Source organism: Pyrus communis, chromosome 15 (assembly GCF_963583255.1).
Source record: "Pyrus communis chromosome 15, drPyrComm1.1, whole genome shotgun sequence".
NCBI classification, from domain to species: domain Eukaryota; kingdom Viridiplantae; phylum Streptophyta; class Magnoliopsida; order Rosales; family Rosaceae; genus Pyrus; species Pyrus communis.
Window position 1 is genome coordinate 22,973,168 of NC_084817.1, and position 23,408 is coordinate 22,996,575.

Consider the following 23,408-nt stretch of genomic DNA (forward strand, 5'->3'; position numbering starts at 1 on the left):
AATGTACATGCCAACGGTGTCAAGAGTGTTGGCCTGTCTCCTCGAGAAAGGGTGGACTATCAGCTCATTTCTGTCAACATCCAGGTATGCCATTTCCTACATTTACTCAACTATGTTTAATTTACACAGTTAATCTCTCAGGCTCATTTTCGTGATATAATTTACTGTAACAGCCGTTTGGACAGTTCCAGCTTTTCAAGACCAAGATATCTCCCTCTTCGTGCAGTAAATCCTAATTTCGTTCTTCTTATTTTACTAATTATGGGCATGCATTTTCAATATTTCTGTATAATATTCATTCAAAATCAAGAGAGCCACATGCCGTTACACATGACATGTGAACATGAAATTAAAAAAGATAAGGTAACTTGTAAACTTGAATCAGAATCTAGAGAGCCATATGCCAGAACATATGCCGGTAAATAGGGGCATGCATTTTGTTCTTACAACACACATACAATGTATATATCGTTTGTACAAGTTCCTTTCCCATCAAACAAAGGTGATGTTTTTCTGGTATGGAACGAAATGTGCATATAATCATATATGAGCCTTAATTATAATCCGTAAACGGAACTACAAATAATGCTTTTCTTTGCAGCATTGAATTGCATCGATGAGCATCTCATCAACCCCATACTTGAATCTGAAACCTGAATCCAAGAGCTTCTTTGACGACAGACCAGGTGCTTTCTCACCTTTAACCTCTCTTAAATAGCTGCACAGAATGATCAAAATGAACCGATACGAAAGATATTTTGATTTCATTCTCGAGATTGGAACACAACGAGAGAATCACGTTCATAATATGAAGACTAACATTTGACGTACCTTACTGAGGGTATTTGGAACTCCGGGTATTTGGCAGAAAGAAACTCAGCCATTTGTACAAGGGTTATGACATGTGATGAGCAATTGTACCTCCCTTTTGCATTATGATGTTCGAAAAGGAAAATGTGCGCTCTGGCAACATCATCGACATGCGCCATAGGCGTATTAATATGAAAGCTAAGCTTATCAAGGTTACCAAAGACCAGAGCCAGTGTACTGTGAACGGAGCCGGGAAGCTTAGGACAAATGAAGGGGCCAACAACAAAAGAAGGTATTACTGTCGCAACATCCAACCCATATTTCTCTGAAAATTCAAGAACTGCCTTCTCAGTTAATGTCTTTGAAATCATGTATGACCCTCCATGTGAAATGTTAGCTTTAATGTAATCTACGTCGCTCCAAAAACTTTCATCCACTTCCTCCACATCATTGCCGCTGCCAAACACGACAGCGGATGCACTAGAAGTGTACACAACTCGTTTCACTGTTTTTGCATTTAAGCACGCCTTCAGAATGCCGAGAGCTCCATCAATTGATCTTTTGGTCACTACTTGTTCTGGTTCCTTGTCTTGGAAATCGACTGGAGTGGCAACATGGAACACTCCGATGCATCCTTCAACGGCTGCATTGAAGTTGTCCGGGTTGCTGAGATCCGCTGTGAAAATTTTGAGCCTTTCGGTTGCTCCTGGTAGACTTGTGAGGTAGCTTAGATCTCTCTGGTTCTCTGGCATATACTAAGAGCGGTTTTAATATGGAACGAGACACAAACATGGAGCTCAATCGAAAACTAAAAGTCTAAAACCATAATTAATTGTTTAATCTAAACTACGTATTAACAAACTCTATTTGTCAACCAAAAGAAGGTAAAAAATCCAAATTAACCATGTCAACAAAGCTAAGAAAAACAACCAAAATTAAAGTTCTAGGTAATATAGTAAAGGGAACTGTTATTACACTGCAAAAATCACATTCTCCACTCTTCACAAATGTATTTTTCTTTCTAATTATAGAAAGTTTGGAGTGCAAAATGAGATTTTTGGAATGCCAGTAATAATTTCCAATAGTAAATTAAACACAAAATAGTTTTATTGGTTTTGTTCAAAGTCTCATAGCCAAGTAACCATATCAGTTGCTTCCACTTTATGTTTTTTTTTCCCCAAATATAATAAACTTTTAGGGACGAAATAGTTATCTAGAAACAATCATTAAATGTATGAACTGCCTCTTCAGCGACGAAACATAATTTAAGGTCGTCACCCAAAAACTTAACGGCCATTTTATATTTTTGTCTCTCTGTAAACTTTTTATTTATTTATTTTTTAATTTTAATAAGCACATGCATATCATTTACCTTGGATCAGTTCGTCTGAGGCCTTTACCCTATTATCTTACAAAGGAATAGTTTAAGAAAAAATAAAAATCGAAACACCAAAAATAAAATTTTTGTTTGGAATTTCCTGCACATAGAGCTTATAATACAAGGGAAAAATTTTCAAGATATGTTGATATGAATTATAGTTGTATAGATTTAATAAATAAAAAAATCAACAAATCAAAAACCCGATAAACAGCAACAAAAACAAAGCTTTATTTCAATATTTCAAAAGCCGGATCCAATATAAAATAAAAAATAAAAAACCTTCATAATTTTTTAACTTTACCTGCAGGGTGTGATCTAACAGTAGTATTCACAGAGTAGCCTTGATCAAGAAGCCTCATAACCAGCCAAGAACCTAAGAACCCTGAACCACCTGTTACACATACAACTCTTCCTGATCTCTCTCCTTCCATTTCTCTCTCTCTCCCTGAACCACCTGTTACACATACAACTCTTCCTGATCTCTCTCCTTCCATTTCTCTCTCTCTCTCTCTCTCTCTCTCTCTCTCTCTCCTGCCTTCAAGTTCAATCAAATCAAGTCTGGTTGATAATTTGCCAGGTCATTGAAGTCTCAGTGTAATCATGAAAGTTTATCTTGGTGGGGACTGTTTCTACCTTAACTGTCTCTGTCTAGTAATTTTCGTACTGGTTGAGTGGCACTGCTTGACATGTTTCTTCATTGACAAAGTCCGTTTTACATCCAAAACATGTCTTAAGAAGAGTAGAGGGTGTAAAGTGAGACATTATAGAATGTAGGGGCAAAGTGAGATTTTATGTGAAGTAGAGAGGGCATAGATAAAAATCAAGGCTATGTTTTGCGATGATTATATTTGAAGTTTGTTGTTGATTTTCAATTAGAAAATAATTGATAATGTTGTTTTGACATTTCTTTTAATTGAAGGCTTGGTGTTGTTTAGTAATTTAATTTCAACTTCGTATGGTTGAAACATTAGAAAAAGTCTCTAAGTTATATTGTTTATGCTTTGCGTGGATGATGATGTATAAATTGAATTTTAATTAGTATTGACGTTGTTTTGGTTACAAGTAGGGGTGGTTTGGGTCGGAATATCCCGAACGGAAACACCTAACTTGAATCTCAAGCCAATAATTTTCGAGAAGAAATTTTATAACCCAAAACCAAACCGAATTATCGCGATTCCTAGCAGCAATACAAGTTAATTCCATTTTTATATCAAAATTTTATAGGCAAAAGAACGATGTCGTATTTAGCCATTTTAATTCTTAAAAACTATAAAAGATGACCAATTGATTAGTCCACAGCCCTTCCCAAATGCCTTAATTATGAAAGCCTATTCAAGCAGTTTTCCATTTTTCAAAGAATACAGCCAAAACCAATCTTGCCCTCTCTTTTCTGCTAGATATGGCCATCATTTTGTTTTCCCATAATGTTGTATTTGTAATTTCATTGCATATCGAACCGCTAGTTTTCATCGATACTATTTGTTTTTAATTTTAAATAAAAAAAGTTAAATGATTTCTAACCGCACAATACACGATGAATAACTAAGATGTGAGGATCTCTAAGATACCCAAAATTTGAATCCAAATGGGATCCAATTCCCAAAAATAACATGCTGACCCAGAAATAAAAAAGTAGTAAAACTTAAGAGAATTGTTATTAGCACTCTAAAAATCTCATTCTACACTCCTCACAAGTGTATTTTTCTTTCCAATTAGAAAAGTTTGGAATGTCAAATGAGATTTTTGGAGTGCTAATAACAATTCTCAAAGTTAATCCTAAAACTTATTAATCTCATTCCTATGCCCACAACCTCATTTCTGCAATTGGACGAAATGCTAAACTAATGCAAGTTGGTAAAGTTTAAATTCATATTCGCATTCGTAATTGCTCAACCAGATTCCATTGTAAACCTGTCTTCCAATCTTCCTTAATTTGTTTGCTACAGATATTATAAAGAAATTATATACATTGGGATTTTTGGTAAATCTTCGGGATTACCGAACCAATACAAAGAGTAATCGAATCCCATACTGAAAATTTCGGGTTCAGTTCGGTTTCAGATACCGAACATTTTGAGATTTTTTGTTAGAGTTTTTTTTCGGTTTGGGTTTGGGACGGGGTGAGATTTTTGGATTTTTTCCCACCCCCAGTAACAAACAAGCAAAAAAACCCGCGCAATGCCGCGGGTTTACAACTTTAGTAGTTACACATAATTACAACAATGTTTCCAATTCTACTACTACATATATACAACCATACTCACAATCCTATTTACACAAATACTAATCAGCATGTTAAATGGGGGAGTTTTAACTCAGTACAAAACTTGATAAAATTAAACAAATCCCCATGTCATCCGTTCTTCATTTTGACCCCTGCTTTTATAAACTGGACTGAATGATGCACATGGATCATCAATTTCCACGGCAAAGAAGGGATTCTCCATCATCTCCACCATTGGTGTTCTCTCCCTGTTTTCCTTTGCCCAGAAATTGGAAAATCCAATTTTGAAGACATTTTCTCACACTACAACATTCTTTTAGTTTATATTTCATACATAATATCATATCACAACATTCTTTTAGTAACTTATAAAATAAATTACTGCAAATTAACATGAATAAAAAAAAAAAGACATTTTATCTGACAAAAGCTCAAATTTCCTTGTGAGCCCTGTCTACCCCAATTTTTTTTTCGGCAAATTCAGCGTCATCTAATAGTGCTCTGGCTATGGAGAATCTATGGATAATTGGTGTTTTAGTAAGTCATTGACTAAATTTATTCACAGCAACAACGATTATCGATAACCGCTCAGAAGTTTGAGAAGTAATTAGCCCAAAGGGGGAAAAGAAAAAATCAATAAGATCAAAAAAGGAAAACAAAGCTCATCCAATGAAGACATACGCAGAAAGGATGAAAGCCAAAAGCGAAAGCCAGTGAAAAGTCTTTTTCCCAAACCCATTTGCATGCATTTCCTCGCTTTCCCATTTCCCTTTTCCTATGTTCTGTAAACAACTAATTCTTTCCGAACTCCAATCAAGAAAAATAAAAAATTGTATGTAAATTTAAGCCTTACCTGTGGATTAGCAACAACAAAAGCAAACTGATTCCAACGATCTGGAGAAATTTGGGTTTTAGGGATTTGAACTGAAATTGATTTCGATGAGCAGTTTTTTGTTTCGATTCATGGTGCAGCACGAATGAAGAGGTGGAGAAGTACGGAACGAAATGGAAACGGTGCAGAGGAGAGGAATGAAGCGGTGACGCAAATCTTAAACTTTTTTTTTCCATATACACGTATGCCTATAGTGTAATTTGGGAATTTCACTGTAAAAGCACAAAAAGTAGGAACCCAGAAACATTAAAATGAGGGTAAAAACGTCAAAATACTGTTTCTTATAAACAATATTTTTCTCATTCCGCTTTAGTGTACATAAATTTAAGAACTCTTACAAAATAAAGTGTTACAAGATTAAACTCGATAAACTTGGGAAAACTCGAAACAGTTGAACTTGGAGCCCGAAAGAATGCACATGAATCCAAACCCAACTCAAGCCCTAACTGTAAAGGTTGGATTGACCATCAAATGTGCCTAAGTTGCACCCCTACCTGGGGTGAGAAATGAGGACTATACAATATGATTATCTACTTGTACCACTAACACGAGCTCTTTGACCTTTCTTCGGTTGAAGATGGCCTAACCCGACTTATTTGAAACAGGTCGGGTCCACGGGTCTAATCCAAGCTTGGCGAAGTAACGATTTCGAACGGATGGCCATTGTGGTCGAACTACAGATCCATCTCAAAAGCAAAGCCGTTGAACTTGTGGCCAACAAAGAACACGAAGCTTGTCAATGCATCGGAAAACAACATGGAGAGAATCATAGAAACAAACCAGAACGATAGCTGTTGAATTTTTGTGAAGATCCATCTAAAATTAAAGAAAGAAAGAACATTTGGGTCGGGAAAGGAGCTGGTTCTGTGGGAGAAAAGCCCGGTTTTGAAGACGATTCCTGTATTAGATTCTTGGAATTTGTGGGTTTTATGGGATTTTTAGGAAATGGTTTTGGTTTCTTGGCAGGAAGAAGAAAAGTTTCATAATTTCATTTGCTTTGATGATGGACACGCGACTTGGCAAGAAGAAGAAAAGTCTTCTTTGGGTTTGGTGAAAGCACGCATTTCCTTGGCAGAAAGTCTTGCCACATGTGTTCTGGATTAAATCCAATCGAATCCAACGGTTGCACGGTTCGATTTGGGGGCCCATTTCTTATCCAGGACCCGTTTGCCCCATTTCTTTTACACAATATTAAGACCCGCCTTGTACCTGTCCCAACCCGTGGGTCGAAGACCCGTTTGCCCACCCCTAGTGAGGAATGAGGATTGCACAATGATTATTTACGTGTACAAATTACATAAATAAATATTAAAAAAAAAAAAAAAAAACTCTCCTTGTAGCATGGAACAAGGCTTGAACACCGTATTCAACCGTTTCATTTAAGGGGTATAACCAGTGGCATATTCGGGATTGAACTTTGGATGGTACCAGTATGAAATACAAATTTTTTAGATAGGAAAAGAGTGCGAAGCGTGTAAAAAAAAAAAAAAAAAAAATCAGTTTATTCACTTGGTGGGCTTGTTGTGCACATGTCAATAGATATTGGGATATGCTGAAGCTATCTGATCAGTTATATAGAGAGACCTTGTTGAGTGCTACGAACACAACATGCCGAGATATGCTTAGCATGCATTATGTCAAACATTTATTTGGCACAAAATGGACCCGTACCAAACATTCTGAGGATCCTCTGAAGACCTTCACATATATATTTTCTAGACTCAAGTGGTTTTGGACCACCTTGGTCCCTATTTCCATCCACCACTAGGCATGACAATTTCTTTTTCAGTTTTTACCTTTTTTTTAGAAGGAAAACGCATACATGGAACATAAGAGGAATGATGAGAATGGATGGCAGATAAATGAGAGAGATGTAGAAGACATGTATAAGGAAAGTCGCACAAAATTATATATACTGTTGAGAATAAATCCCACATTGATGGGGGGTGGGGTCTTGCATGGGCTTATAAGTAAGTTAGGCTACTCCCATATTGCCAAAACCTTCGGGTATATATGTTTTGACTAGTTGATTTTCTACGAGCTTATGTACATGAATATACGGGACCTGAACGTCATTATTGATATCACCATTTGTGAAACATAATGCTGATTCTGCCAGATGGATCACCGAGATGAACAAGTGAAACAATCTTGATGACAGCTTAGCTGAAATTTTCTGCCCTCCTAGAGCTCATGTATTTAACAGCGCTGAATGTAAATTTGAGAGAAGAGCTCTACTTGTCTTGTTCCAATAATTCCTTAAAATTTTCTACTTACCTTGTTTTTATTTATAGGAGCCTGTGGACAGGAACGTTTGTATCAAATTTCTTATCGATCAACTACAAGATTTTATTACTGACATATCAACATGCAAAGTCCTTGTTCCGTCCGACTGCCTTCGGAAGGAATCTCAAAAATAGGTGTCCCCAGCACTGAAAAGTTTGCAGCTTATTTCTTTGTTCATTTTCGTGCGTCTGGTGAAAGTGTACACGCCACCAGTGTCAAGAGCGTTGGCCTGTCTACTCGAGAAAGGGGAGGACTATCAGCTCATTTCTTTCTACATCCAGGTATATGCCATTTCCCACATTTACTCAATTATGTATAATTTACTCAGTTCATCTCCCAGTCTCGTTTTCGTGATATAATTTACTGTAACAGTCCGTTGGACAGGTTTCAGCTTTTCAAGACCAAAATTTCGTTCTTCTTAATTATTTTACTAATTATGTGCATGCATTTTCAATAATTATTTATAATGTTCATTCAGAATCGAGAGAAGCCATATGCCGATACACATGTGACATGTGAACTTGAAATTGAAAAAGCTAAGGTAACTTGTGAACTTGAATCAGAATCGAGATGGCCATATGCCGGTACATATGAGGGTATATATGGGCATGCATTTTATTCTTACAACACACAATATATATATTCGTTCGTACAAGTTCCTTTTCCATCCAACAAGGGTGATGTTTTTCTGGTATGGAACGAAACGTGCATATACTCACATATGAGTCCTAATTATAATCCAAAAACGGAACACTATAAATAATTATTTTCTTTGCAGCACTGAATTGCGTCGCTGAGAATCTCATCAACCCCATACTTGAATCTGAAACCAGAATCCAAGAGCTTCTTTGACGACAGACCAGGCGTTTTCTCACCTTTAACCTCCCTTAAATAGCTGCACAGAAAGATCAAATGAACCGAGAAATAATGATATTTTGATTTCAATCTCGAGGTAGGAACACAACGAGAGAATCACATTTGTAGTATGAAGAATACTAGTTGACGTACCTTACTGAGGGTATTTGAAATTCCGGGTATTTGGCAGAAAGAAACTCAGCCATTTGTACAAGGTTTATGACATGTGATGAGCAATTGTACCTCCCTTTTGCATCATGATGTTCTAAAAGGAAAATGTGCGCGCTGGCAACATCATCGACATGCACCAATGGTATATTGATAAGAAATCTAAGCTCCTCAAGGTTACCAAAGACCATAGCCAGTGTGCTGCGAACGGAGCTGGGAAGCTTAGGACAAATGAACGGGCCAGCAACAATAGAAGGTATTATTGTCACAACATCCAACCCATATTTCTCTGAAAATTCAAGAACTGCCTTCTCAGTTAATCTCTTTGAAATCACGTATGACCCTCCAAATGGCTTTACAGATCTAATGTAATCTATATCGCTCCAAAAATTTTCATCCACTTCCTCCACATCCTTGCCGCTGCCAAACATGACAGCGAATACACTAGAAGTGTACACAACTCGTTTCACTGTTTTCGCGTTTAAGCACGCCCTTAGAATACCTAGGGCTCCATCAATTGATCTTTTAGTCACTACTTGTTCAGGTTCGTTGTCTTGGAAATCGACTGGAGTGGCAACATGGAACACTCCCATGCACCCTTCAACGGCTGCACAGAAGCTGTCCAGGTTGCTGAGATCCGCGGTGAAAATGTTGAGCCTTTCGGTCGCTCCTGGTAGACTTGTGAGGTAGCTTAGATCTCGCTTGTTCTCTAGCATATACTAAGGGTGGTTTCAATATGGAACGAAACACAAACAGCTCAATCGAAAATTAAAACGATAATTAATTGTTTAATTTAAGAGTGATTCCATAATTACCACTTATTTTTACCATCATTCTAAACAGGTAGGGTCCGCATGAAGAAAGTTCGGGCTCCACCACAAAACCAATGGTAATATGGGGAGGGGCTCAACTACTTATAACCATATGCAAGGTCTCTCATCTTATAAATATGAGATTCATTCTCAACATGTTCCCTTACGTGTGGCGAATTTTCAATCCTAACACGTGGACAACATAACAGGGTGACGTGGACGTGTGTAGCCGTTTGGCTTCATACGTGGGACAACCTGCTCTGATACTATGGAGAAGTTGAGGTTTCACCATAAGAACAAATGGCAATTTGGTGAGTAATTCAACTCTTATAAGCCTATGCAAGATCCTACCACCCGTCAATATGGGACTCATTCTCAACAAGAAGAAATTGAGGTAGAGAGATGGTACAAGTAGATAGTAAAAGTAGCATTTTTTGTTAATCTAAACTACTTATTACAAAATCTATTTGTCACCCAAAAAAAGGTGAAAAATCCAAATTAACCATGTCAACAAAGTTAAAGAAAAGAACCAAAATAAAAGGTACGGACAATATAGTAAATTAAACACAAAATAATTTTATTATTTTTGTTCAAATGCTCCATTTTGTCTTTCACGTTGTTCTCCCATAAAAAATAAACTTTTAGGGACAAAATAGTTATCTAAAAACAGTCGCTAAAGATATAAATGGCCTCTTTAATGACGAAACATCATTTAAAGATCGTCACAAAAAAATTTAGCGACCATTTTATATTTTTCCTCTTTATAAATTTTATTTTTAACTTGGATAACTTCCAGGCAGTTTCGAAATTCAAGGTGGTTGAAATTTCAAAAGTTAAAGTATGCGCTTCTTCCTAATGATATGTTAAGGAAATTGTTAGTATTAATATACCTTGGATAAGTTTGTTTGGGGCCTTTACTACCCTAATGATATCTTTTTGATCAAATCTGCTACTAATCTTAGCAGAGATGGAAATGGAAATAGGCAAAGATATAACTCTCTACCAAAATTAAATTTTTTGTTTGGATTTTCTGCACAAGAAAAAAAATTCGAGATATATTGATATGAATATACTTTGTGTAGATTAAATATAAAAAAATTCAAAAAATTCGATATACAACTGCAAGTCTACCACAACAAAGCCTTATCACATTATTTAGAAACACCCGACATAAAAATAATAAATAAAATTTGTAATACTTTACCTGTAGGATCTGATCTAAGAGTGGTATTCACATAGTAGCCCTGACCAAGAAGCCTCATAACCAGCCAAGACCCTACGTACCCAGAACCACCTGTTACACACACTACTCTTCCCAATCTCTCTCCTTCCATCTCTCTAGATCTCTCTCTCTCTTCAAATTCAATCAAATTATATATACTATCACCCAGTTTTGGGTTGGCACTGTTTATCTACAAAGTCAGTGTAATTATGAAATCTTACACTACTCTTCCTAATCTCTCTATTGTTACACACTCTACTCTTCCTAATATCTCTCCTTCCATCTCTCTCTCTGCTTTCAAATTCAAGTCTAAAGTCTCAATATAATTATGAAATCTTATCTTGGAGTGGGAAAATGATTGATAGAGATTTTTATCACCTGCAAAAATAGGGATAAAAACACTTAAAAAGACTTGCAAGAGTACAAGGTTATCGTAGTATAGCAGCTCAAGTAAGGTTGTTTCCACAGAGATTGTATGAATAATTTATGTTTAAACTAATTCTTAATTAACTATTTAAAAGTTTCGAAAATGTTGATTTTATGACCTAGAATATTAAAAACGAATTAAATTAAAAACATATAAATAAATTGTCAAAGTAAAGAAAACAAGAGAACATAGTTTTGAAAATAAATTTAATCACTAGGGTTCCGTCGTCCCCTTAACAATCTTATGTAGTTTTACCAATTACTTACGAATTACACATGCAACTTTGAAGGTTAATTTTTTATTTTATTTTATGCATATTCTACTTGTGGCATTCAAGCTAGAACATAGATCAAACATGCAATCCATCTGTGGCATTCAGATCAAATATAAACATGCATGACTCATTATGCTTTGTGAAAACCTTTTGAAAAACCATGCAACCCCTAAGATGTGGCATTCACCCTAGGCGAACTTACAACTATCAATCACAAGAAGCAATACTCAATCCTCCAGTGGCATTCCTACCAAATTGCATCCGATTACTTAATTAAACATCCTAATGGTAGCTAAGCATTAAGATATAGAGATAGTTTAAACACAGTGATTAATAATTCAAAGTATGCATGTATAATATCATAAGCAATTAAATAAAGACTACATATTCATGCTAAGGCTTAGGGCATCGCCTTAACAAACGGAAATTAGTTATGAACAACCATAACACAAAAGGAATTTTATTGAAATAGAAAAAGGATAGAAAACACCTTGAAATACAAATCGTCAAAGCCTAGCTAAGTTCTCCAAATTGATGCCTTCGTTCTCCCAAATTGATGCGTTTGTTCCTAATGGCTAAAAAACTTTATTTATACTACTACAAAATAAAATTCTACTTAGAAAAAGGTGTGACAACCCGTCCCGGATTTTTACGGAACGAAAGGGTAATGTTGTAATTTCATGTTGGGTTTGGATATTGGTTTAAAATATTGTTTTTGAGGGCCCTAATAGGTGTGCCCCAAGGGGTCCACCTTTGGAGTTTGTCCCCGGCACACTCCCTTCTCTCTCTCCCTTCATCTCTCTCTTTCTTCCCTCCCGTGAGTCTTACTCTCCCTCTCACTTTATCTCTCTCACTCTCACTTTTTTCCTTTCTCTATCGGCAAGCATCGAAGGGTGCCATGGGGGAAAGCACCACCTGAGAAACCACCCATTTCACCCTCTAGACCTCACAAGCTTGAACCTGAGCCCTGTTACGTAGGAAAAACCGAGCCGTGAGACTCTAACTCCAAGCTCCAACGAGAACAAAGTTCCCCGACGCGACTTCGAATGATTTTGTAACTTCTCTGATTTGGGTAAGCCTCATAACACTCCAAATGCTTCTCTTTTCATCCCTATAGTTCTTTTATGACCACATTGTTGTGTTTTGGACGTTAAAATACAAAGAAACACCTTCAAAGACTATATTCCCAATTTTCCGACGAGGTGCCGGGACTTGCAGATGTTTACCAATCATATTCCGGCCACGACTGGCCACGAGGAAGGTATATTTCGACTCCTTGCTTCACGGGCTTCATTTTGGTATTTTAGTTCACTTGTTTTGACTAAGTTTCGAGCTCTGTCGGAGCTTAGGAATTCTCCGGCCTATTTCTGGCCTTCTTCTTCGTTGGGTCTGGTGACCCATAAACCTTAGACCCAAAGCCCTTTTTACCCAACCTATTTAGGTAGCCCAATCCCTTAGCCTTTTAAACCAAAGGACCTAATTAAATAACCGAGCTTTCAAGCCCAAAACCCTAGTCTAACTAGGCCCTTAGGACGTGCACCTAGGCCCAGGCCCATCACCAACCTAGCCCGTTGAACCCAAACCCTTGACCCTTTGAAACCAGGCCTTTGGGCCTAGGACCCGTTGGCCTAATCCCACCAGCCCAACTTGGATGAAATATTATGTCAAGGAATATTCATGGAATATTCTTAGTGTTAACTTTTTTGAAATTTACCGGGGACCCTTCTTAGGGTAATTTGATGTCCTAAATCCATTTTTGATGTCCGTTTTCCCAAATTCAATCGTTTTAATAGAGTTTTATTAATTGGACCCTTTATGTGCTTAGGGGTAATTATTTGTGGCGTTTCCGTCTTCGCTAGTTTGCGTGGCTCTTCAGCGGCTAAGTATCTGTGACTCGACCCCTTCTAAAATGTATGTTTTAATAGTAGAAATGCATATATGAAAAACATGATTGAATGATTATGTTTTATGAAATATTATGCTTACTGAGAATGTTTTGAATTACCATATTTTATCGAACCCATGTCTGTCGTATATATGATAGATGACTATATACTGCTTATGAACATGCTTTTACACACTTCTTTGTAGTATATATGATGGATGACTATATGCTACGAAGATGTTTTTGAGATATATGTACCTATGTTTGGAAAGACTATGTTCAATGGTTTTGTACTTATCTAGTGGTCACTATACCGCCAAGGGCGAGGGATATGGTTGTTGGCTGCAGGCCTGGAGAAATAATCTCTGGCTTCTGGCCTAGAGAAATGGAGCTGGCATTGGGTAGGGAGAAATAATCTCTGGCTACCAGCGCAGAGACATGGAGCTAGCATTGGGTCGGGAGATATCGTTACTGGATACCACTATTTAGCCCACTATATACGAGATGTATTTTATGAGAAGTTTTATGGCATGCTAGGGTTTCAGAAACCTATTACATTTTATACTATTGATGTTTTCATAAAACTTGGGGGTTAATATGTTGATAACTATTTTAGTATTATATATATATATATATATATATATATATATATATATATATATATATATATATATATATATATATAAACTTGGTCCACTCATGTTTGTTTTGCGCCCCCTCATGACATTAGAATCGAGGCGTACAATCCTGGCGTCAGGGCACTTCCGCATCAGCATCTTCGAGTCCTCTTGGTATAGGACCCATTTTCCTTATTCATTCAATTTTGTATTATTCTTTTAGTGTTTCAGTTTAGTTGTATACTCTGAACACGTTCCTCATTTGCATATTAATTATATTTAAATTTATAAGTCTTATTTATTTCTTGTTCTCATGCATTCAAATATGGTTTCGTCACCTTCGGGTGTCGACCAGCACGTATTTACTCTGGTGTTTGGGAGAATATCGGGATCGGGGCATGTCAAAAGGTATTCTAAAAATTAGGAAACATAATAGAATAAGATAACTAGGAAATGAAAGGTTTCCTATTTAAACTAAAATTCGGACTTCTAAGAAAATCCAACTTTTGACCAACCAAATCAATTTTGATTTGGTCCCAAAAGATCTCTTTTTAAAGCTTGAGACGTCCCTAACAAATATTCAGAAGGAATCTTCCTCAAGTTATCTTGGCCTCTAATATAAAATACCCAAAACGTCCAAAAACGTCAATTTTGGAAAGTTGCACGCTGGGCCTTTATTTCATCGTCATGGTCAAACAGCTTGGTAGAAAAATCTGAAACTTTGATACAATCATCTTGAAAGACTCATGAATATTCTCCAATTGGAATCACTCCAAAATTCGTCCCTTTGGTCACTAATAGGGTAAAATATATGGTATAATATGGACTCATCAAGGATCCTCGCCAGATCCTTTTCCTGGGGATACTAAGGATCCCATAATCGTGACCGTTCATCGTACATCATGCGGTTAATTTTCGTTAGGTACTATTTATATTTAATTTTAAATTTTAAATTTTGAAATGATTTCTGACCGTATGATGTACGATGAACGGTCATGATCACGAGATCCCTAGGATCCCCATGAAAAGGATTTGGCGAGGATCATTTTCACTTGGAGGGGACTTTGTCACCTCTAATGTCTCTGTCTAGTAACTTTCTTAGTGGTTGATTGGGCATGCTATCGCTTTCGGGGATGTTTCTTATTTGACAAATTCCGTTTACATCCAAAACACGTCTTAAGAAGAGTAGAGGTTGTAAAGTGATACGTTATAGAATGTAGGAGGTAAAATGAGATTTTAGTTAGAGTATAAAGGTCACAACTAAAAATTAAGACTAAGTTTTGTGATGACTATATTTGAAGTTTGTTGGTTTTCAATTGGATAATGAATGATAATGTTGTTTTTACGTTTTTTTTAAATTGAAGCTTTGGTGTTGTTTTGAAATTTAAACTCAACTTCGCATGGTTTTGTTGTGACTGGCTCATAAATTAGGGATTAATTATGTGTTAGCAACAATTTTGCATGTGTAACTTTGTGAATGCTAGCAACCATTTGTGACTTTGCTTTCGGTCGTGGCGTGGAAGTTTTCGTTCAAGAGAAGACATGACGACTGCCACGAGCAAAGTTGGAAGCAGGTCTTGACTTTGTGGGATTGCATCCAATTGTGCATGCTTTCTCTTGTATGTATTAAAATATGGCAAATGGAGAAGAGTTGTAAGCTAGGTAGGCTAGGTGTTGAATATTTCAAAGTGAACTTGAGACTTTGTGGTCTTGGTTGTTGGCATAGGTGCTACTGTATGCCTATAAGTGAAGGCAATATTCATGCACTGTGAAAGCTTTCGGAGGAGAACACGGAGGAGAGAAAACAGAGAGTGAGAGTTGAAACACTTGAGGTAGAGTGAGATTTTGGAGAAATTTTGTGAGTGGGTTTACAAGGGATTCAGGTTTGGTTTATGTCGATTTAACTCAAGTGTATCTTGTACTAGCCTCATAGTGAAGAGCAGTAAGTCTTTGGGGACGTAAACAGGATTTTGTCAACCTCGTAAATTTCTCGATGTCTTTATTTCTTATATTTTATCATGTTCAATTGTGAGTTTGTATTTTGATGAGGTAATCTAAATCTCTGTTTCGCACCTACTGGCCAAAGCACAACATGTTGAAACTTGAAACAATAGAAATAGTCTCCAGACTATTTGGTTTGCGTTTTGGATGGATGATGATTTCTAAAATTGAATATTAACTAGTATTGATGTTGTTTTGGTTACAAATTTGAGAATTTTTGCAAAAATAAAGTGTTACAAGATTAAACTCAATAAAAGAAAACCCGAATAAATGTACATGAATCCAAACTCAACCCAAGCCCTAATTGTGAAAGTTGAGTTGACCATCAAACCAGCTGAACCCATCTAAATTGATCCCTTCTTGGTGGGAGTGAGGAATGAGGATTATACAAGGATTTTTTACTTATACCAATTACAAAAATAAAAAAGTCCCTTAGAGCTCAATTTTGATTTCACTTTGCTCCTTGCACTCAAAAGTCATGACTTTATTTTCTAAAACTCAAAATCACTCCATTTTACCATGGTTCTATTTTTCTATCAAATAGCCGCTAAAATTTCTAACGTGGATAGGTTAAATCGTAATATCATGTGCTTATTTTTAACTACTTCCTTGAAACTTAATTTTGATCCCACTTTACCCTATGAAATTCAAAAATCATTACTTTTGCTTCTTGAAATTCTATATTTGCTCCAGTTTGATTTGTGAACTATGTCTTCTTCTTTAAACTCAAAGTCGCCCCTGAAACATATGTGAGACTTATCATCCAATAAGACTATGCCACATGTGCCAATGCATTTTATTATGAAAGAGGGTCCTCTCCAGATCCACTTTGTGGGGATCTTAGGGATCCTCCCATCCTAGCCGTTTATTGTACATTGTGCAGCCAATTTTCGTCAGGTATTATTTATTTTTAATCTATACTATTATTAAGAAAACCCTCATTGTCAACTTTTTGTCCTTTTTTTCTATTTTGCCCTCACTTTTGGTACACAATGTTTACATAAGGAGGCAAAATAGTAATTTTGTATCTTTTGAACTTTTTGCCCTTTTTCCTATTTTGCTCTCACTTTTGATACACAATATTTACATAAGGAGGGCCAAATAGTAATTTTGGATCTTTTGCGAAAATGACAATCATATCCCTATTTTTCCTATTTTACCCTCACTTTTGATACATAATATTTACATAAGATAAAAAAAATATACACTTCTTAAGAGAAATTGTCCCACCATCATTTTTTCACACAGGTAAGTGAAATCATGACGTTGTTTGGATAGTTTGAATAAATTGAAGCGGTTGCGCTTGAGAAGAACTTGAGAGAAGGTGGGCGGTTAAAGAGGCTTTAATTTTCTACCTTTTGACAAAATGACAATCATATCCCTATTTTTCCTATTTTACCCTCATTTTTTTTGAGAAAATGACAATCATATACCTATTTTTCCCATGGCAAAACAATAATTATTTCTACTAATTAATAAAACACACATGAATAAGAAATATGGGGCAGAAATGTAATTTCACACAACCAAATTTTGCTTTTTTTTTTTTTTTCAAATTTTTTTCAAAGCCACACCTACATGTAATCATAACATATTTCTAATTATAAATAATAAAAATAATAAAAATAATTTAAAAAAAAAAAAAAAATCTCACTCCCACATTCTCTATCACTCTCTTCCTCTCTCCTTCTATTTCAAAAACAAAAATAAAAAATTTTCTCGCACACTTTGTGTGTGCCCATATGCTGTGTAATATTAAGAAAAAATATGCACTTATTAAGAAAAATTGTCTCATCATCATTATTCCATACTCTTTTTAAAATTTTAAAAACTAATCCCTCCTTAGTTAATAACAAAAACTAAAATGAAATTGTTCACACACACAGAATGTGTGATCATTTGCTAGTTTTAAACAAAAAAAAAGTCAAAAAAATTCTGAACGCACGACGCACGATTAATGATTAAGATGTGAGGATTCCTAGGATCCCCACAATTTGGATCCGGATGGGATCCAAATCCTTTGATTATGAACCTCCATACCTTCAACATTCAATAATCAGAAATATTAAGCTTAAAAGAAAAAATTAAGAATTGAAATTTTTTTGGGTGGTTGTGCTTGAGTTGCAGATATGGAGGAAAAAGAAAAAAAAAAAGAAGATTATATATCTGCAAAAGAACTTCCTGTTGATTCATCCAAAATCATGAGGACATATCCAGCAGAATTTAGTATCTCATCCTCAATCTCAACAAAAGAAAAAAAAACAATTTGTGCTCAAGTCCTATAAGCCCATAAAATTGGGAAATTCTCTTTTTCCTTCTTTCTGATTCTAAATCCTCGACGAAAGTTGAAATGGAAACATAAACACAAACTTAATTCCAGTTTCGCAGGGCTGTACAGAAAGGGACTCTGTCACACTCTCTTCGGCTTCTTTGCACCTCCTTTCTTATCTGATTCTGCAGCCTTCTTCTTTTCCTTCCTCTCCCGCTTCTTTAAAGCCGTCATGTGAGCCTTTAGGATGGTTGCATAAGAGGATTGAAAACGCTGGTGTTCCTTTGGCCCAACCTTTCCAATTGAATTCCAATTAACAATGTCAGCCAACTACGCTTGACGTATAAAACCAGAAACAAGAATATCATGTTCTGGCTCTATGCTTTAGTTAGCATGTGTGTGCTGTTTCGTATAATTGTATGTTTTTATTATGTTTCTCATCAAATGAAGTAGAGCACGGCTAGTTATAAGTACAAAAACAAAGCAATTAGCAGTCAACGCGTAAACGATATAAAGATTTTTGTGTAGGAGGAAGAGTAATTAACACTTTAAGTAAGCACTTTCGGTACAATGGTATTGCATGTGCCAAATAGGTTTTACCATTTGTTTTACTGTTGTTAACATCAACTCAACTCACACTACTGTAAAAGAAGCAAAGTCGGCAAGACAACGACATGTGAAATCCGCCGTTAACTACTACTAAAACAATTTCCCTGCCCAAGAACCTAATTATACTGAACTTCTGATGACATTTTACTATGGTATATAAAACTAAACCAAAACCCGCAAAGGCTTAGACACACGCACACAAACACAGAAGAAGAATCTAAGGGTGAATTGTCTCAGTTTTAAATCACAAAGTGGTTCATATTTCATGAAATTACTTTCATTTAGTAAGGTCATAAATTGAAATATTTGGAAAAAACATATGACCAAGTAATACATGTCAAGGGGCAGAAACACATACCGAAGTAGAAATTGTCTTATTCCCAAGTGTTGCACGAATAAGGCATCGGTAATCAATTTCTTCACCGGCAGTTTTCATTTTATTCCTCTGCACCTTAGACTTCATGGATGCTGAAACACATACAAGATTGAAAAGTACTTCACACATTGTAATAAAACAACCCAAATACGCACGAATTACACTAACAAAAGAAAAAAGTAAACCCATTGAAAGAAAACAGAAGGAAACTTGTGCACATACATCGTTTGAAGGTAACCCAGACGGAACCCTTCTCGGTGCTTTTCTCAAACATGCTAGTGAGTTCGTTAAGAAATGGATCAGGCTGTAAAAGAACCTACAATAAGAAGTAAAATAAATCGTATCAGAATAATCTCCTCAGTCCAAATACAAGACATAACTACATCAAAAAGGAATCAACCCAACAAAATAGCATCAGGCAGGGCATGCACATTCATCATCATCGCAAATTTCACAAACAAATTTTGGGTTCTGCATTTGGGTTTCGTTAACTCGATTAAGATTAACAATTTTATGGAGATTCAAATTAAAACGAAGAAAACAAAAACGCAATTATCATACAAATTGTCTGAGTAAATCACTCCAAACACAAATAAAAGAAGGAAAATTGAAGGAAACCCATGTGAGTAGATGAATCCGTGAATCTATGCGTACATGTATGTTTGCACAGAATCGAAGCAATAGAGAGGGAGAAGGAGAAATTGAAGATATGATACCATTGTGTGATTGCGAAGAGGCTTTTCCTTCTTCGATGCGATCCGGGGATGGACGGATTCTTAAACCCTAGAAAATCAAATCAAGGTTTAGTTTGGGGATTTTACGATCGGAGGAGTTTATGAATTCTGAGGAGCTGTGAACATGTTGGAGCCGCTTGACCGTTTGTCGAATTACCCTTATAACCCTGAAAAAGCCGGTTTTAATGGGCTTGTCTAGCGCAATTGTAATGTTTTCTTGGCCCAAAGCTAGTTTGCTTTGGGGAGATTAAGCTTGCGATCAAAGATTAAAGAAATTGACTTAGCTTATCAAAATACATTGATCGATTCATAGAGTTTTGTGTTTAAGATCGACTAAAATATAGTAAAAATCATCTATGTCAATAAAAATTAATAAAATATAAATTTTTTTAATCATCTGTATAAAAACAGATGGTCGTATTTAGTAAAAAAACATTTGCTTCTTTTTATTTACTAAACAATTTTAATTTTAATTGATTTTTCCAATAATAATGTTTAGAAAGTGATTTCTAATGTGAAAAAAAAAAAATCTTTTGTAAAATTTAAGTTCCACGAACAGTCAATAATACTTTTGTTGTTGCAGTTAATATCATTTAGGGATGTAGTGTGTAAATCTAGAAGTAAATTCGAATATGGTTCGGATATCTAATCCCCTTAAGACTTGTATTGCTTGCGAGGAAAGAAAAGCCCACTTGATTATTATAAATAAAGCCACAAGACCACAAGGGAGAGTGCAATTTACAACCACTGAGCTCTCTCTTGTCGTCCTTCCCTACCCTCATCATTCAGATTTTCCTATTTCGTACATGGTTCCGTTGAGTTGCACTGGAACCCTATATTCTTTGGGTTCCATTAAGTTAGTTTGGAATCATACTCCGTGCATGGTTCCATTGAGTTGGTCCGGAACCCTACATTCTTTGGATTCCATTGAGTTGGTCTAGAATCCTACTTCGTGCATGGTTTCATTGAGTTGGTTTGAAACTCGATATTCTTTGGATTATATTAAGTTGGTCTGGAAACCTTCATGTATAGTTTCATTGAGTTGGTTCGGAACCCTATATTCTTTGGATTCCATTGTGGTGGTCTAGAATTCTACTTCGTCATGGTTCCATCGCTAGAGTGTAATGAATTATGCTCGTTGAGTTTCATTTAGTTGTTCTGGAACTCAATGTTTTCTTGCTAGTCAATGCCATGAGAAATTTTGGAAGTCATTGCAGATACAAGATTTTTATTTTTTATTTTTTATTTATGCTTAACAAAATGGTGAATTATGATTGACTTGATCCCTCACAAGGTACGTAGGCAATCTAATCTACATCCATATAATAAAATAAAATGTTACTCCACTGTTGAACTAATGGTTTTTTTTTAGTCATGTCCTGAATTCGGGGGTGTGACAGATAACGCCACCACATCGAACTTGACACGCCCCGACCCCGATATTCCCCGAATACCAAGATAGGCACGTGCTGGCCGACACCCGAGGGTGACGAAAGCCATTTATTGAGTGCAAATGCTGAAAACAAGGGATAAATAAGGCTTATAAATATAAAAGAATAATGAATATGCAAATAAGGACCGTGTTCAGAACACACCTCTAATCTACAACACTAAAAGAAAATAATGTAAAATTGAATGAAAGAAAGGAGTGGGTCCTACACCGAGAGGACTCGAAGATGCCGATGCGGAAGTGCCTGGACGTCGGGATTGTATGCCTCGATTCTAAGTCCTGAAGGGGGCGCAAAACAAATATGAGTGGACCAAGTTGATATATATATAATAAAATAGTTATCAACATACTAACCCCCAGGTTTTATGAAAACACATATATATAATGATAAACATAGGTTTTCCGAAACCTAGCATGTCGTGCAAGATCTCAAATCATAAATCGCATAAAATAATAATCACTAGTGAATGTCCGATATAACACTTCAGGCCCCATGCCGGCTCCCCGTCTCTAAGCAGACAGTCAGAGGAAAATGCACTTCAGGCCCCTTGCCGGCTCCCCGTCTCTGAGCAGACAGAGGAAAACACACTCCAGGCCCTATGCCAACACCAAACCGTCGCCCAGGACGGACCGGATCTATCTCTTCGTCCCGTAGCGGAAAGGACCACTAGGTAAGTACAAAACCAGTGAACATACATATATTGAAAATCAACTTCATAGTATAAAGTCATCCATCGTCTATACTATAAAGAAGTGTTCTAAACATGTTCTAAATATCATATCGTCATTCATCAGATATTATATAAGAACATGGGTTATAGAAAAAATAGTAATACTTCAAACTAGCCTTAGTAAGCATGTTATCTCAAAACATTTCATAAAACATAATCGTAAAATCATGCTTTTCTGTGTATGCAATTCTACCATTAAAACATGCATTTTTAGAAGGGGTCCACTCACAGTACTTCGCCGTCGAAAGACCACGCCACTGGTGAAGACGGAAACGCCACAAATAATCGCCCCTAAGCACATAAAGGGTACATTCAATCAAACTCTACTCAAACGACTGAATTTGGGAAAACGAACATCGGAAACGGATTCAGAACGTCGAAATTAGCCTAGGAGGGGTCTCGCACGAACACTAAAAAGTCAACGGTCAAAGTCAACGTTGACCGTTGACTGGTCAAAGTCAAAGTCAACGGTCAGACCGGGTCCGGGTCAACGGGTCAAACGTGTCTGGGCTTGGATCCATGTTGGGTTAAAGGGTTTGGACTTGGGTTGGATCCGGGTTTGGCCTAAAGGGTTTGGGTTAGGATAATTGAGTTTGGGTTTGAAACCTCATGGCCCAATGGCCCAATTAAAAAGGGTAATGGGTTTGGGCTTGCAACCAGGGTTTTGGGCTTGGCAGGAAAGGCCCAAAGGCCTTGGGTTTGGAGTTCGCCGGATTCCAAGGAGGGAGAAGGCCGGATTTCGGCCGGAGAATTCCCAAGCTCCGTTGGAGCTCAAAACTCCACAAACACATGTCATTCAATATACCAAATTGAAGCCCCGAAGGTAAGGAATCGAAATATACCCTTGGTTCCTGCCATCGTGGTCGGAGTTGGCCGGAAAACAGCCTGGAAGCCACGGGTGTCCGCCGAAAACTGGGTAAGATTCAAATGAGTATAACTTCTTCAATACTCAATGAAATTAGGTGCAACAAAAAGGAAAGTTGTAGTACTCAGCGAGACGAAGAGATTGATACCTTGCACGCCGGCCAACTCGCCGTGGTTTGGCCGGAAAACACCTCGAAAGTCACTGAGGTCGCCGGAAACTGGGTAAGATTCAAATGAGTATAACTTCTTCAATACTCCATGAAATTAGGTGAAACAAAAAGGAAAGTTGTAGTACTCAGTGAGACGAAGAGATTGATACCTCGCACGCCGGCCAACTCGCCGTGGTTTGGCCGGAAATTTCCTCGAAAGGGGCGGTGCTCGCCGGAAAACTGGGAAATGTCTCCGAGGTGGTTTCTTCATGGTTTGACGTCCAAAACACAACCACGGGGTTAGAAAAGAGCTATAGGTGTGGGCATGGGTGTGTGTGTGTGTGTGTGTGTGGGTGTGTTCTGCTCGGAGGG

The 23,408-nt window shown here is 36.8% G+C and overlaps 3 protein-coding genes across 3 annotated transcripts; all 3 read right to left on the minus strand.

Annotated features, from left to right (window-relative positions):
• Positions 1-389: 389 nt before the first annotated feature.
• Positions 390-2,783, minus strand: LOC137718594 (vestitone reductase-like). Its single transcript, XM_068458144.1, has 4 exons — positions 2,646-2,783; positions 2,493-2,582; positions 832-1,555; positions 390-718 (listed from the first exon to the last, which is right to left on the minus strand). Exons 1-4 carry the CDS (start codon positions 2,683-2,685, stop codon positions 577-579), a joined length of 996 nt encoding a protein of 331 aa, XP_068314245.1. The 5' UTR covers positions 2,686-2,783; the 3' UTR covers positions 390-576.
• Positions 2,784-8,120: 5,337 nt separating this feature from the next.
• Positions 8,121-10,778, minus strand: LOC137718595 (vestitone reductase-like). Its single transcript, XM_068458145.1, has 3 exons — positions 10,633-10,778; positions 8,602-9,325; positions 8,121-8,488 (listed from the first exon to the last, which is right to left on the minus strand). The coding sequence occupies exons 1-3, from the start codon at positions 10,760-10,762 to the stop codon at positions 8,347-8,349; spliced, it is 996 nt and encodes a 331-aa protein (XP_068314246.1). The 5' UTR covers positions 10,763-10,778; the 3' UTR covers positions 8,121-8,346.
• Positions 10,779-18,000: 7,222 nt separating this feature from the next.
• On the minus strand, positions 18,001-19,963 carry LOC137718514 (signal recognition particle 14 kDa protein-like). The gene is made up of 4 exons (XM_068458069.1): positions 19,825-19,963; positions 19,331-19,424; positions 19,091-19,200; positions 18,001-18,417 (listed from the first exon to the last, which is right to left on the minus strand). The coding sequence occupies exons 1-4, from the start codon at positions 19,825-19,827 to the stop codon at positions 18,265-18,267; spliced, it is 360 nt and encodes a 119-aa protein (XP_068314170.1). The 5' UTR covers positions 19,828-19,963; the 3' UTR covers positions 18,001-18,264.
• Between the last annotated feature and the right edge of the window lie 3,445 nt (positions 19,964-23,408).